Source organism: Scleropages formosus, chromosome 6, assembly GCF_900964775.1.
Source record: "Scleropages formosus chromosome 6, fSclFor1.1, whole genome shotgun sequence".
NCBI lineage: Eukaryota > Metazoa > Chordata > Actinopteri > Osteoglossiformes > Osteoglossidae > Scleropages > Scleropages formosus.
The window spans coordinates 26416272-26432424 of NC_041811.1; the positions used below are offsets into that span (position 1 = coordinate 26416272).

Genomic DNA, 16153 nt, shown 5'->3' on the forward strand with positions numbered 1-16153 from the left:
TAAATGTGCCTTATGAGTGTGTCACATCTGCCAACACAATTTACAGACGGACAGGCGCAGCACAAAGGCTGAAATGAGAGTTTTGAACATTTGTCTCAAATGGCAACACATGATTTTCAGAAAGAATCGCATCAGCACTAAGATTATTTTAAAACCTGTGAATCGCAGCGATGCAGTAACGTCCTTGGCAGTCAGGCCCTGCTGAGAGACACAATTACAGCTTTTGACCCAAATTAAACACACTGTAATCTTTCATTACTTTGCTTGAGGACTAATGCAAAGGACAATAAGGGTCTTTTACATGCTGTCTTCTTGTCTGCGCTAAATAAAAGTCACACTGCCCTATTCAGGAGAAATTAGTCATTGCTGGGTAATGCATTAAAATTGCAAACTGCTTGATCTTGCTAGAGAAACAGATGTCGCGTGAATCATATGTAACATAATTTCTGTAAATACGGTCATGTGTTGATGCGGAAGATTTTAATTTAATTCAGTCGGTCAGCTCAGATGTATTTTGGGTATATAAGCTTCCGCTAAAAAAATTCTTCTCTGCTGACCACAATAGCCTTTTTCACAGCTGCTTGCCACAAAGATAAGGTATATGGTATTAAAGGTCTTTGGAGACGTACGTTCTCTTCCAGACAAAAACAGACCCGTTGTTATAAATTACAAATCATATCTCTCAGCCGTATGAGGTCAGCGGAAAATGTACTCTTCTGCGGAAAGTAAATTGCAGACAAATTCAGAAGTGAAACGAATACCCCTCCGTTCATCTATGTGCAGTAAACGGTCGCCCTGTCAAGGTTATGGTGAGAAAAATAAACCAATGTTAAAATAAAATGAATAAAACGTTACATCTAGTACATCGTAGTAACTTCAGAATCCCAGTCAATGCCCAATTAAGACTATATGCAGTCAAGGGCGGCACCTTTGGGACCATTTTTTCATTTAAACCCCTGTCTGTGACCAACCAGTAATAGTGACCTCTGTGTAGTGAAGCTCACGAATGCGCATTGCATACAGGCGTACGATGAACAAATCAATATTTATTAATTATGAGCAAATCAATACTAAAACATTCATAATATCGAAAACCTAACTGTAAATAAAGAAGGTAAGGCTTTCCAGTTTTATGAATTTTTGGCAAGGGGGATAAAAAACTGTGAAATTAAGTTTCACATAAATATATACAAATGTTCTACATTCTGCATCATTAGATACCATGGAAAAGGGCCAGAAATAATTAAACAGTGTGAAATATTGTGACATGTCGCACATCGGGGAAGTGACCAAGGCAGGAGGCGGTACAGGGTGTGTTTACAGAATGTTTTATTAAAACACGAAACAAACAGTGAAACAAACACGCAAGAGCTTTCAGATCCTGCTCATCTCCGCAGTTCTAAAGTGTAGTCATGTCAAGTGAGACACAAACATACTTTGTAGAAGTTTGAGGACATCTGAGGAACACAATCAGTATCTGAACAAATAAAGATGGGCAAATCTAAGTTACACTGATTTGCTAAATTTAATGAATTGTATTACTAGTTATCTGCAGGCATCAAGGTATGGTTGGTTTTACAGAACTGCCGTATTCAGGAAAGGATTTCGAAAGACAGATGTCTATAAAAAACCCCTTGCTCATTTCATGAGTCACAGCTTGTCCCCATGGAACAGAATGAGCAGCAATGAACAAGCTGACAGAATGAAAACTCGATTAAAGCCCGATAGTGCAGTGGAAATAAACATTATTAATTTTTTGCTCCCAAGTTGATTTTCCTAATGAATGTCATTAATGCCATTAATTACTAAGTGCCACAAACAACTGTATTAATCTTTTTAGAGATACGTTTCAACTTTGTTGCTGTTTCAGCCAAACAGATGCCTCTACATTTTTATTTAATTGAAAAAACATCCCGTTAGCTATATTTACCATAATGAAAAACCTAGAGGTGTTTTATGAAGGACATGGCAATGAGAAAAACAGTGTCTTGTTTACCACGGCAGAAAATCTGGACGAGTGTGGGTTTGTTAGAGATTAATGCTTTTGGGGGGAAATACGTATTTAGCAGCTTGAAAGTTAAGTCAGTTAAGTGCCATTCATTTGGGACTGTAAAAATTAGGAAAAGGAACAATGAAAGATTTCTCAATTAAAATCTGCACTGGCATTCCATAGAGCAGGGGAAGAGCTTACTGACAATGATTTAATAGTGTGCAGTTTTGTGTAATTTTGTGTATGAATCATGTAGCATCAATCCATTCTAAGTATATAATGTTCTGTTGTTTTTTATTATTTGTTCTCTTTTACAGAATGGAGACAATGCCAAGGTGATGCCTTTGAAATGCATAAACACCCATTTTACTCATGCAAATACCTTTTTCAGGGATCACCAAATCCTTAAATAACTTTTCAAGAGAAGGAATAACTTCCACTGAAAAGGTCATCCTTCTCAAAGGAAATAACACTAATATAAGCTTTCTTTGTCGCTGTGATTTGAATCCTCGGCTGGAATAACTTGTCTCATTAGAAAGGCAGTGATTTAATCCACTGACAAAGTGGATATTAAGGTTTGAACAGTAATCGGTCCTTACAGGTCTTGTGGATTGGAATCCTTTGAGTGTTCTACAGGTCATTAATTTAAGACCTTGGCCCTAGAGGGGTAAAAAAGAAAAAAGTTTAGTCCATACTTTGGCATAATGCAAATGCAGGTGTATTTCTTGCAGTTAAAGTTTCAGATCCCCATGTGTTTGGTGACTTTCTGAAAATCCCAGCAAAATTAACCAAAACCCTTTAAACTCATCTTATCCAGACAGCCAGTAAGCTCTTCAGCCCTGCAGTAGTGGTTTAGCTCCCACCTACACTCATCTCCTCTGCTATTTCCTGTGATACACTCAACCAATATACTGTCGAAATGCAGTAGCCCAATTACTGCACGGCAGTAAAAGGATGTTCTAATACAAATACATGGACCGGGAGAGTTACAGACTGCACTATTACAAACTGGTACATTTTCCTGTCCACCGAAGACCTGACTTAAGGATTTTATTGAAAGCAGTGTTGATCTATTAAAGAAGAAACCCAAACATTCATGGTGATGCTTCAGCGGTCTCTGAAATACCATAGTACTTGTCTAGCCTTTGCCACACCTTCATACCACGCGGGATGACTGACATTGACTGCTCTATTCCTTTCGGTGTACTGCAGTGACTCTCCATCAAGCCACTTGAAAAGAAGATTGAATTCCTCACTAGGTTTAAGGTCCAGTGCTTCTATAGCATTCAGGAGGCTGAACCTCCAGGAGAAATGGTCTGCTGGTTGTCAGTCAAACACTGTGAGCCCTGCTGTGAGGAGGCCATGGGGAACCAGGTAAAAATATTTGCAGCGAATTACAAATAAGCTATTGACTAGACAGGAATTAAATTATTCCGCAGTTATTTATTTACAGTTTGAAGGCAGCGGCTGTAACTATTCTTGTACAGATAGTCCTGTTATTCTTGCAAGAGCGCATTACTTTAAAAAGGGGACAGCTGGTAGTGTAGTGGTTAGAGCTGCTGTCTTTAACCCCAAAGGTTGCAGGCTGAAATCTCAGCTCTGTCTGTAGTACCCGTGAGCAAGGTACTTACCCTAAATTGCTCCAATAAAATTAACTGGCTGTATACAGTAAATGAGTAAATAACTACAGGAAAATTAATATTGCAAGTTGCTTTGGAGAGAAGCATCAGCTAAATTAATAAATGTAAAAACACTCGCAAAGGTAAAGATGTCTATAGAATTTCTTTATTCAGTACATTGTGCAATACATACAGCGCTATAAGACTAGTATAGTAGGTTCGATCGTGTGACTATATTGGCTCCAGACTCTAAAGCAGAAATTCTTAACCTTTTCACCCTCACACATCACCTAAAAGTGAACTTCATGATTAAACCTCCCATCCTTTCCCAAATTATTCATTGAATCAATTGCAACTTCACCTCTCCCTGTATCCCATTTGCAGATCTCAGAGTAAGAAGCCATGCTCTAAAACAAAATCATTTTAGTACTTACATTTATTCATTTAGCAGATGCTTTTCTCCAAAGCAACTTCCAATGAACTCTATGTAGTGTTATCAGCTCACACACTTGATTCACCGTGGTGACTTACACTGCTAGATACACTATTTACACTGGGTTACTCATCCATACATCAGTGGAACACACTCTCTCTGTCACTCACACACTGTGGGGAACTTGAACAGCATGTCTTTGGACTGTGGGAGGAAACCAGAGCACCCGGAGGGAGAACACGCAAACTCCACACAGACAGAGCAGGGATTGAACCCACGTCCTCTCGCACCACCCAGGCACTGAGAGACAGCAGCGCTACTTACTGTTCCACTGTACAATACTTATTAACTCAAACTAATTTCCTTTCAATCAACCTTTTGCATATAGAATAGGCGTGTATCTAATTCAAAAACAATCGTCCTGCAGTATCTTTGGTTAACCAGACTTTCAGAAAGCTTTCGAACAATTCAAGACACACTACTTTCTTACCCAAAAGGTAAGAATATATAAATAATCAACTACCCTGATGCTTACTAACAGACATTTAATCACTTAAATAACACTTTTCTCCAAAGTGACTAAGAGTGAGTTACCTCTTTACACAACTTGGTAATTTTTACTGTACCTTGCTCAGGGGTACTACAGCTGGAGGCAAGCTTCGCGCCTGCAACTCTAGTCCACAGGCGGTAGCTCTTACAACTACGCTACCTACTATCACATGTATAAATCCCAGAACATGGATAGCCCATGATGCATTGCAGCTAATGTTCAGCAGGAAATTGAAAACAATGCCATTTGCTACAATGTTAATCTCAGCTCCAAGATTGATGATTTGTACTCACTGGTACTTACCCTAAAACTGCTCCAGTACAATTAGTCAGCTGTATAAATGGGTAAATAGAGTAACATTTTAAGTCGCTTTGGAGAAAAGCGTCAACTAAATAATAAATGTAAAAGTTGTACTCTGTTCCGAAGCTTGGTACTGTTCACTCGCTGCCAGGGAAAAAGCAACATATCATGGCACACCTTCTAATGTATTTTTTTTCCCCAGAATTTCTTAGATTTCAGCAACAGTAATGCAGGGTGTCAAGCATATAGGCTAAAAACTAATATTGAATGCGTATGCATAATGTGGACCCATCACTGTGAAGTAATTATAAAAATGCAATACCAAGTTTTACCAACTACAAAAGGTCAGGAATACTGAAACTTTGAGGGGAAAAAAAAACAACAACTTCCCTGTTGAAACACATTTTTTTTATTTTAATATAACACCGTTCTTCACATTGTTAATATGCATATAGTATTTTTGTCCAAAACCGTTTATTAGACAATCACTTGTTAATAAACAAGGCGTAATGTCTAAAGTGCATACATAACAACCATGCCATCTGCAGTACTGCTTGTGGTGTAATTCCCAGTGCAGTTCAGTAACAGAAAAACCAAAAGTTCAAGTGTAGCATCTTCATGTTTTCATGTTCTTGTAATGAGACAAAACATCAATGCTTGTGAGCATCACTGCCAATGACTCATGAAAATGCTATGCAATCTGTCTCACAATACCAACCATTATTGCTGAAGAAGTTGGTTTGTTGCTTCTCCAGAATGTTTCGTAAACCTTTATATATATTTATATATTTTGAGAGAAACAAATATAGCAAATTATGTTTTTCCACAAGAACGACCTATACAGACAGCTTTGCTCCTGTTTAAAAAGCATCAGCACCCTTTTATTTCAAAAAGGGGAAAGCATGATATGCACACTACTCTGTTCACAATTGTAGCAAATTACGCATATTAACTTAAGACAAAGTAGTACCATTTTTGGCAAATTAAAAAGCTCAGAATGGACATGTGCATGGCATTTGAGGGTATACATTCATCAAAGGTATAGCATGTTCTGGACAAATGTCCTCACTAAAAATACTTAACTGGGAAAAGAAATTTCTACCGGCAGCAGATATTCTTATTTAGCACCTTCTATTGTACCCCAAAAACCAAATACAGTGTTGCACACAAAGCTTTAGAAGCGTAACCCAGAAAAAGTATGAAGCTGCCTGTGAAGTTACGACTCCCACCAGAATGTACTCTTGCTAGCTTTTTTCCCCCCCACACACAATATACACCCCTCAAAATCATTGATTACGATATTATTTACTGATCCCAACGTCCCATGTGTTTAGATGCAGAATCTTGCCAATAAGGCAGTTTATTTCATGATGTTCCACTAAACAGTATGATTCATCCTTTCCATTAACAAACAGTTTAATAAGAACTATTTAGTTCCATGCGAACACACTGCAAATGAAGGAGAAAAAAAAAAAAAAAACTTTTTTAATGTTATGGTAATTGATAAACCTACACTGGGTAGAATACAGGACATTAGTATTCAGCAATAAAGCTGGTTTAGGATCTACATCTGTCACCAGCTGCAAATGTCCAGAGGAAGCAATATTGCACCATTAGAAAGAAAGAAGAAAAAAAAACATTTAAAAAAACAGCAATAAATACTTGTGCTTTCAAGTAATTTCAGTCACTGAGAGCTAATGTTTTCTCAGTACTCTGTGTCAGAGCCTTCCACGGGATCTGTGTTGCGTGACAGCATGTAGTTGTCCATGTCAATGGAGGGACAGTTGTGAATAGAATAACGCAGGCGCTCAGCTAGGACTGCCTGGCTGGTGTAGGGTGGTAATCGCAACTGGAAGAAGCAAGTCTGGGCGGTAGGAAGGCCATTGATGGGCTGCAAAGAAAGCATTTCAAATTTAGAATGAGTCAAAATGTGGCATCCTTTCCTTCTGACAGAATCCATAGACCACAGACTTGGAGAATTGGCTCATGCCTAAAAGCAGCTTTAAATTCAAAAATGACTGTTAAAAATAGATCTCAATCAGGTTTCACAAGAGGCTGCTTTACAAGAATTTAAGTGAAATCTGTACCTTATATTTGATGAATGAGCTATGTGCCTGGATGTAATCCTCCTCTAAATGAGATATATCTTATTTGTTGTCTCTTTTAATCTGTTTGATTTAAACATTTAGCACCATACATGTATGGGGTTTATTAATTTCACTATTAATAATTACTTCTTTGTTGTATGTATGCTGGTGTCATCTCACGCAGTTGTTCTTGGGATAAATAAAGTTTCTTTCAGTATTTCTTCCGTTCTGTTTGTTATTGGTCTCTTACAAAATAAACTTTACAAAATACTCAGCAACGGCAGGTGACGAGCCTTAACGGAAGTAGCTTCTCAGGTTTTGTTATGACAGTGCTAAATACTGAATTAAATGAGACCATGTTTATTTAATTAGGTAATAATTTTGCAAACACAGGAAAGATGAGAATTTTTGGACTTGGGATTGCATTATAATTCTTCCCATACAGATGTCAATTTAGACGTCCATTTATAACCTAGATTTAAGAACAATTCTCAGAACCACATTATGCTAATAAATCAAGGTAAGAATGTATTGTATGTATGTGAGAACCAGTCTGTTATGAATTTTAACACCTCTGTGTGCACTACAAGATGTATAGACTGCAGTTTGTCATAAATTTTAAAATTAAATGAATGCATGAGCAGTTTATTTGAGCTTTTGAACTCTTGAGCTCTTACCCTATCGACCTTGATTATCTGGAACTTCTGAGTGATGTCTGCAGGGTTAGATGGCAGTCTGGAACGACCCGAGACAAAGCGCAAGAAAAGCACCCGCTCCTCATTGGTGAACTCTTCTAGGCTCTGCCACAGCCAGCCAATCAGCTGGTGGTTCTCTGTGATGTCACGGTAGCGTACAACCTTCTTTAGCATCTCCACGGACACCTCGGGTAGCCCGCACACCAGCTGCTCCAGCTGCTTGGCGGTAAGGAGGGAAAGCAAGGGCACGGGGATGATGGAAGACATGCCCTCTCGCACCGCCATCACCTGGGCACAGCGGACCGAAAAAGCTCAGTCAGCACACACTGAACTTAAATAAGGGCACTTATTAGTTTACTACACCACTTAGAGAGTCTAATGACAATTAGTGTCCAGACCTATAATGGTTTTCCGCCCTTTACAAACGCACAGCCTTGACTAAACTTCATTCCAGACTATTAAAATCGCTCAGGTGACTCAGCGAAGCTATTAGGCTGTTACACACTACTTCCGCTTACAGATACTACAGACTGGTGCTCATTCAACTCCAGCTCACCTGCCGATCCATTTCATGCAGCCTGTATTCCAGAGCACGCTCCACATACTCGGTCCTGTTGGCAAATGTCAAAGGGATGTTGTGCCCCCCTGGGACCACTGACACCAGCCTCCCATCAGCACTGTGTGCTGTAAAGGAGTCGAGAGGAATCATCTGTGGAGGGAAAGGGAAGGTCTTAGAGAACTGCCCTAGAAGGTCCTAGAACTGGAACAGCACCGAATGACAGACTGATGCTTTCGGTGAGATAGCCATGCACTATATTTGTAAAATCTGATCAAAATTTAGCATGGAACCCTCACCACTGGGAAGTTCTCCTCAGTGATGCCACTGTTGTCTAGATGGAGAATGCCTTGCAAGGAACGGTAGGTGAGGAGGTCCACCTCCTCAAGGTCCTGGGCACTCAGAGGGATGGAGCACAGTTGCTTCCACACCCATGGTGCCAGGTGGAGGTCTAACGGCTTCTTGGTGCGAATTGCCACCGCCATCAATATCCCCAGAAACCGGAACTGGACCATGTGTTCTTCTGAGACCGCTGCTGGGTTTAGCAGGAATCTGAGCAAGCCAATTACACCTGCTATTAACATGCAGGCCAATCTCATTTGCCAGTTATTAATTCATTTAAAAGTTCAGAAACATTTATCACTTAAGAAACTAATGCTTTACTTATGCCACTGAGCCCAAAAAGTTCCTGGTAACGAGTATTCATTAAAAGGTGTACCTGTCTGTGTTGCTGCCCACATCAGCCGACCGGTTTGGGGTGTGAATGAGCAGATCCACAACCCCCGTCTGCAACTCCTGAAGAAAATGACATAAAAGTAAGATGTTTTTATGACTTAAGTTCACATTAAGATTACATGTATATTTTTTGTCAATTTGATTTGGACATGTTCTTGAAACTTGGTTTTAATTATTGTGGTTGCTGTAGTTTATTACGCTGAGAAAACGTTCACAAGATGGCACTTACCTGGCACATCTCTGTAATGGTGTCATCAAAGACCCCGCCTGCATCATCTGCCCCTTCCCCAACCAGTTTCACCTTCCATGCGCGAGATGGCAACCGGAGCTCCATTGGGTTCAGGTTCACCACCTGCCTGGCGATCTGCACAAAGATGGGCTTACTGGAGCGCCCCCTGCGAAAGTAAAAGCCAGGGGAATAGAACAAGTCATTCATATTCATAACAGATTTGTAGGATTAAAGAATGACTCCTGATTATGTCACACTGCACTAAATGGATAAACTGTTGTAATGCTAAGACAGCCTTAAAGCACTCTGTCCCTCCAAAATGTGCCATAGCACTGATCAGAAAAGACTTTCATAAAGACTTCTGGAGACCCCATATTTCTTCCGAATCTTGGTGGGCAGTTGTTGAAAGAGCAAAAGACAATAGACACGGAATACACAATGTTGACATCAGTTTATACCCAAAAAATGCCATACCTGGTGGATATCCTCTTAACAGTAATCTGAGGTCCGTAGGTCTTGCCCTGCGTCATGGTTCTTCCAATTGACCTGACCAGAGGCAGGGTATTCACTTTTGGGGACAGGAGGCCTCTGAGCTGCCCCTGTATGACAGCAGATGTCCCCAAGCTGTAGCGTGAGACTGCCACCTGCAAGGTACCCAGGAGGAGACAAGATCAGAACGACATTATGTGCGAAGACATCTGTGAATGGTGCGGCACAATACTGAGTTGTCACAGGAGAAGCTCTCTACCTGGCTCCTGGGGTTGAGGTTGAACAGTCTCCAGGACTTGTACATCAGATCAGAGAAGTGGTAGAGCACTCTAAGGCGTGTGCTCAGGACATCAGGACTACAGTCTTTCAGAGCGTTGTACTGGGGGGGTACAGACTGAGGCAAACCCAGCTGGTGGCTTAAAGAAGCACCTGTATAAAAGGAATCAAGGCAAGAAAATAAGTGCCATCACCTCAAAGTGATCAATGAAGGTATTAATGAAGGCTTAAAATCAATTACGGTTTTCACTTTGGGAGTAGTAACTGAGTAGGAAAGTACATTTCAGTACATTTCAAGCACAGTGCTTTATCTTCTGAGTTAATGGACATCGAATTCCTGTTAAAGTAATTTTTATTCTGACAACAGCATTAATAACACTTAATGCTCGACCAACATATAATTGAAACATTTAAAACTAAATTTAAGTAATTAAGAAAGTTAAAATGGCAGTGAACTCATTTTAAAATAAACCAACTACGTCTTATGCAAAGTGCATGCAGATATTTTGCATGTCCTGCTTTATAACAGACAGGGTGAGAAGCACCACTCTTCTCCAGGATCTTAATAAGTCCCACTACTCTGAAACCATTAAAATAAAAGTAACACATGATTTATCCGAAATCTATGAGCATGTGCTGCCCCTCAGGTGTCCTTGAAGCAAAAAAAAAAAAAAAAAAAAGACGCAAGTGCGCAAGTCCTCTGTATCCACAGAAAACCTTAAATTACATTCTAAGCATGCATTCATACAGTCACAGTTGGCCAAGCTGGATCAATCTTTGTAAGGATAGAAATCATCTGGGTCGGCTGCAGGGCTGGAGGGCATTTGAAGTTTCACCCTAAAAGTGCTCTTCAAAACCTTAGACCTTAGCGCACAGTATGGTTTTGGAGGGCTACAACCCATCCTGTCTCAATGTAATCCCAATTTGCTTTCACTTTGTACAGTTAATTCACACTGCCGTTCTATACCACCCTCACAACTGTGGTGTGCCTTTGGAGAAATCCTCTCTTTTTGCCATTCATCGATAGATATAATGTATGTTGCCTATATATTTACATTTATTCATTCAGCTGATGCTTTTCTCCAAAGCAATCTGCAATGTTAAGTGACCTACACTATTTACCCTTTAATAACATGGACAATTTTACTGGAGCAATTTAGGGTAAATAACTTGCTCAAGGGTATTAGTAGAACGTGAGATTTCAACCAGCAACCTTTAGATCCAAAAGCAGCAGCTCTAATAAATATGCTATCAGCTACCCAATTTATTGTCTGAAGCCATAAATATCATGTTAGATGTGTTTTCATCATTTATTTACGTATTCTGAGTATTTTATGGTTTCAAAAGAGATGTTTTCTTATTGGTGTACGTTCAGCACCTGGGCCTTTAGAGGATGAAGAAGGGGTGGTCCAGGCTGCACTGTGGCACCGTCCTGCTGAAATCTGACGAATATTCTTCCCCTGCAGTGCAGTGACAAGCATGGGCTCCTTCACAGGGCTTGAGTGACCCAGACCAAGCTGAAAGTGAGAATATTCCAGTAAATGCAAGGTATTGCAAAGCTCATACATTTGCTGATTATTTAGAGACTGGATTTCAGCACCGGAAATGGGAACTCATACCGTACCTGTCACACAATAATTCACCAACACTGTGTTTGTGAAACTCAACATATTTAAACCCATGGAATTCCATATAAAAACATGTTCAAAGAAATAAACAGATTCAGATTTCTCTTTTTTTTTTTTTTTTTTTTAAAAGCAGAGCAATCGGTCACTAGGGCAAATTTAGAAAGCAGTCTTTAAAATAATAAAATCTCATAGAGGTGAAAGATTCTGACAGAGGTTCATGGTTCTCAATATTTTCAAAGAACGATCTGTGCTGACAACATTACTCAGTGAACAGGTGATAAATTGTCTTCCACCCAAGAGCAAACAAGATTTCTAGAGGGAAACCCAAAGATGCTCAGCATATTCTCCCCCACCTGTCCCTCGCAGTTGCAGCCCCACGCGTAGACGTCTCCAGTGGAGGACAAGGCCAAGACGTGCTCGGAGCCCACGGCAATGTCCTCCACAAACACACCCTCCAGGGCGGGCACCACCTGAGGACGGTTGTGGTTCTTCAGCATTGAATCTGGGAGTCCTATGAGTCTCTCTAAGAGGCAAAGAACAACAAGTGAGGTGGACTGATGTGCCCAATTCAAGGTCATAAGAGAATAAGCATAGAATTGCACTATCATATCATAATAATTTAAATTTATTCATTCAGCAAAAAATTTTCTCCAAAGCAACTTACAATGTTAAGCTACTTATTTACCCAGTCATAATGTAGGGATTTATTTCTTTTTTTTTTTTAACTGGAGCAATTCAGGTGAACACCTTTCTCTGTTACTGCCACAGGAGTTGGGCACCTAACCTGTGTCTTTCAAGTGCAAGGCAGCAGCTTTAACCAGTATGCACCCTGCTGCCCCCATGTTTAACACACAATCTACACAGAATTCAGAAAAGCTTGATCGAGCTACCTTGCCCAAAAGTGTAAACGTGTCCATCCATCGCCAGGGCAACGGAAAACTGAGTGCCACAAGCTACTCTCTTTATGCCCTTGTTGCAAATGCCCTCCACTTTCTGCGTAATATAAACAGAACACTTACGTCAAACCATTCATATTATGGTCCAAATCTTTTTAAAGAGAATTAGTAAAAAGAGTACCTGAGGATAGCATTTTACAGTGCAAGGACCAGTGCCAAGTTTCCCATAATCCCCATCTCCGAAGGCCCAGATGGTCATGCCGTCTGAGGACAGCACTAGGGTATGGTTGACGCCGCAGGAAACCTGGGCAGAAAGTGAGGATAATAACTTGCGGTCGCTTGAACCCCAAATCCTGCTGTGAGTTTCGATACAGCGCTGTGTATGAGAGTAATTACTGGGGCTTCGGGTAAACACATAGTCGGCTAATGTCTGAATTTGTTTCTCCACAGGGAGTCTCTGGAAAGGTGCAACAAACACATTTGCGACCAGAGAAATAATTATTAAGCCATAAAAACTGATAGAAGAATTAGACCTATTCAATCCAGGATCAAAGATGCACACGCTTACCTGTCCTACACTGTAGCCTTCCAAGGCCATTACCCTTTCTGGGAGGAGTTTGTTAGACGTTGACCTTTGACCCAAACGACCATAATCTCCACTCCCAAATGTGAAAAGCTTCCCATCTGCAGTGACCACCGCCGAATGCTTAAATCCACAGGCGAGCTTGAAATAAAATGTTTTTAAGGAAAAAAAAAAAAATTAATTATTAAAACACTGATTGGATAGTAGTAGTTCTCCATATAAACCAGGCGATGCTAACAAAATCAATCTTCAACGACACAGGCAAAGTATGCACAACTTTTACTTCTGCCACAAGCTGTGTTCTCACTTATTATTCTACACTCACAACAGGAAATTCAGATGACACTGTACCAGGATTGTAAAATTCACACCAAGTATATAAAATATACCACGTGTATAGGTTTCAGTTACTGAAGAGCCTTAGCTCATTCATCTGGGTATTTTTTGGAAGTGAATCTTGTACCTGCAGCTCCTTGTGCTGCACTTCGGGTGCCATTGTACTGAGTTTCACCTCATTCATTTAGGAAAAAAAAGCAGTATACATATACACATGGTAAACCACAAAAAAGACTAATTAGGTGAATGGGTGAGAATAAAGACCAACATTCACATAGCCATCTGTGGATGTGAACCAATTCACTCCAGATAGATGTCTATCTATACATAAATAAGTATATATATATATTTTTTTTTCTTTTATCTTTTTCAAATGATAGCTTTAGAATAAATTTAAAGAAAGAGGTACATGTGTTCTTTCCACACTAGCAGGTTTGCTTATGCTTACCTGCACCACCTCCTCTCCTTGCAATGCCTCTATTTGCTTGGGCCTTCTCTGTCGCTCGGTGTTGCCATGGCCCAGTTTCCCGTAGTCCCCATCCCCCCAGCTGAACACCTCCCCGGTTTCAGTAAGGGCCAGTGAGTGGCCATCTGACCCGCAGGAGGTCACCAGCTGTGTCACCACATAGCCTGTCAGAGGTGAAAGGGGTTCAGTGCCCAGAGACAACTAAGAATGACAACACACTCGCCGCTTCTCAAAAAGCCACAGGCTATGCTGGTTTTTGTTCCACCTCACCGCATAGAAACTGTATTGAAGTAATTATTTAGATCATGCCGCCTTAGATGGTGTTTCAAGTGTGGATCAAACGCAGACTAAAATATACGCTCTAAAACCAGCAGGACTGCTGCTCTTTGGGACCAAGGATGGCTATTTTTACCTTCGCACCTGTACTACGCAAAACGCTGCACATGGACTAAAAATGGAAATTGAAGTGGGAGACAAATTTTGCTGCACAGCCAAGTGAATCTGCCACTGTTACACTTGTTATACCTTGCAAGGCAGAGATGACAGTGGGGGTATATAGGTCATCTGAGTTGCCCTGGCCCAGTCTCCCATAGCTGCCCTCTCCTACAGCCATCACAGTCCCGTTGGCTTGCACCAGGAACGTGCAGTTCTGCCCGCAGACAACCTACACCATGGGATTACATACACAATCACAGTTACAACGTACATCACTGAATTGGTTTTTTTCAGCTCGTAACATAGTGGTTAGAGCTGTTGCCTTTGGACCCAAAGGTCACAACTTTAAGCCCCACCTCCAGCTGCAGTACCCTTAGGGTAAGTACATTGCTCAAGTTGTTCCAGTAAAATTACCAAACTGTATAAATGGGTAAATATTTGCAGGTAGATTAACACTAAGTCAGTTTGAAGAAAAGCGTCAGCTAATAAATGTAGATGTGTTTGTGGGTGAAACACAGCATTCTGGATTTGCATGCAAGAGGGTGACTTGGAGAAGCAAATATTTTCCATTAAAGTTCTATGACAAGCCTTAATATGAGGGCTGTAAAGTCAAATTATTTAGCAGCATGACATATAATATGCAAAATTATGCAAGAAACCAAGTGAGTAATACTAACAGTATTTTTGGATTTCATGTTGCATTCGTAAAGACAGCATTGTTTGAAAAACCACTTAGTCATGGTAAAATTTAAACGAGTTTAAATCAGCATGTGAACAAGTGCTAATGTATTGCTGGATTTTTAATGGGAGAAAAAGAGGTGTGGAATTCTGGGATGTGTGGAGCGCCACCGCACCTGCTGCGTCTGGCACAGGGACTGCGCCAGGGTGGGCACAGTCACGCTGGTCCCTACGTCTGCCAGCTGCCCGTGCCGCCCGCTGCCCCACAGGAACACTTCGCTCTTTCCCCCCTGCTGCCAGTCCTGGAACACAGACACACACACGCACTTATACACTCGCACACAAGAGCACCAGTGTGCGTCACCGAGTTGGCTTCGAGATTTCGTCTTTCAGCAGTTTCATGGCTAAAAGGTTCAGGAATGAGCTCAGAAACATCATGATCAGAATGGAACTGTCAGCTAACAAGGATGTTCATGTTAAATGCACTAATGTTAAAAAGCACTCTGGATATTAACATAAAGGTTAGAGTCATAAGGTACCGGAAAGGTCCCACACTGGCAGCACTGCATTTTTTTACCCATTGGAAAAATATTTGGAAGTGCACCAGCAGCTAGTTTTAATGTCAAAACAATGCCAGCATTTAATAGCGACTGAGCTTCTTCTGTTAATTATTTCTGAATAAACTCAATGTTCCCCAGGCAATGAATAGCCTCTGCGATGAATCTCTGAAATAGAATGACATGCCGTGGCCAAGGCCACGTAGAAATGCATTACCTCAGGTCTGGATGTGGCCCAAGACATGAGTTGTTCATCCATCATGAAGCTCCATTTACCGTTATCCTGGAAAAGAGAAGACTTACATTAGGTGCCCAAATCACCCACATGAAACTCCAAGAAATTCTGCAGAACCATATATCTTTGCCTTTATTAACAGCATTGAACATTCATTAGCATTTTGAGCCTATGATCCCCTGCTGGCAACTCGAGGCCTCGAGAGCCCCTGGATACGCCGTTTTTCTTTTTTTTGCTCTACGTCACATCTTAATTTCATTATTGAAGTAAAGCCACCTTGCCAGATGTTTCAGCAGGAAATCAGGCACTAATTAATGTTTAGAAAAACCTACAGGAGTGCGATTTGTAAGAAACTGACTTCCCTCTCTGTTCCATATGGT

General features: G+C 40.7%; 1 protein-coding gene across 7 annotated transcripts in view; it reads right to left on the minus strand.

Moving 5' to 3' along the window:
- Window positions 1-5281: 5281 nt before the first annotated feature.
- Window positions 5282-16153, minus strand: part of LOC108934813 (probable E3 ubiquitin-protein ligase HERC1) — a 72441-nt gene continuing 61569 nt past the window's right edge. For all 7 annotated transcript variants that reach the window (XM_029252599.1, XM_029252598.1, XM_029252600.1 and 4 more), the window contains 17 exons: window positions 15756-15821; window positions 15158-15283; window positions 14394-14532; window positions 13851-14032; window positions 13052-13207; window positions 12665-12787; window positions 12478-12580; window positions 11941-12110; window positions 11338-11476; window positions 9943-10112; window positions 9669-9838; window positions 9195-9360; window positions 8949-9025; window positions 8530-8782; window positions 8231-8383; window positions 7657-7962; window positions 5282-6783 (listed from right to left, as the gene is read on the minus strand). In XM_029252599.1, coding sequence (XP_029108432.1) covers window positions 6598-6783; window positions 7657-7962; window positions 8231-8383; window positions 8530-8782; window positions 8949-9025; window positions 9195-9360; window positions 9669-9838; window positions 9943-10112; window positions 11338-11476; window positions 11941-12110; window positions 12478-12580; window positions 12665-12787; window positions 13052-13207; window positions 13851-14032; window positions 14394-14532; window positions 15158-15283; window positions 15756-15821 — 2685 coding nt within the window. In that variant the 3' untranslated portion in view covers window positions 5282-6597. The remainder of the gene's footprint in view (window positions 6784-7656; window positions 7963-8230; window positions 8384-8529; window positions 8783-8948; window positions 9026-9194; window positions 9361-9668; window positions 9839-9942; window positions 10113-11337; window positions 11477-11940; window positions 12111-12477; window positions 12581-12664; window positions 12788-13051; window positions 13208-13850; window positions 14033-14393; window positions 14533-15157; window positions 15284-15755; window positions 15822-16153) is intronic.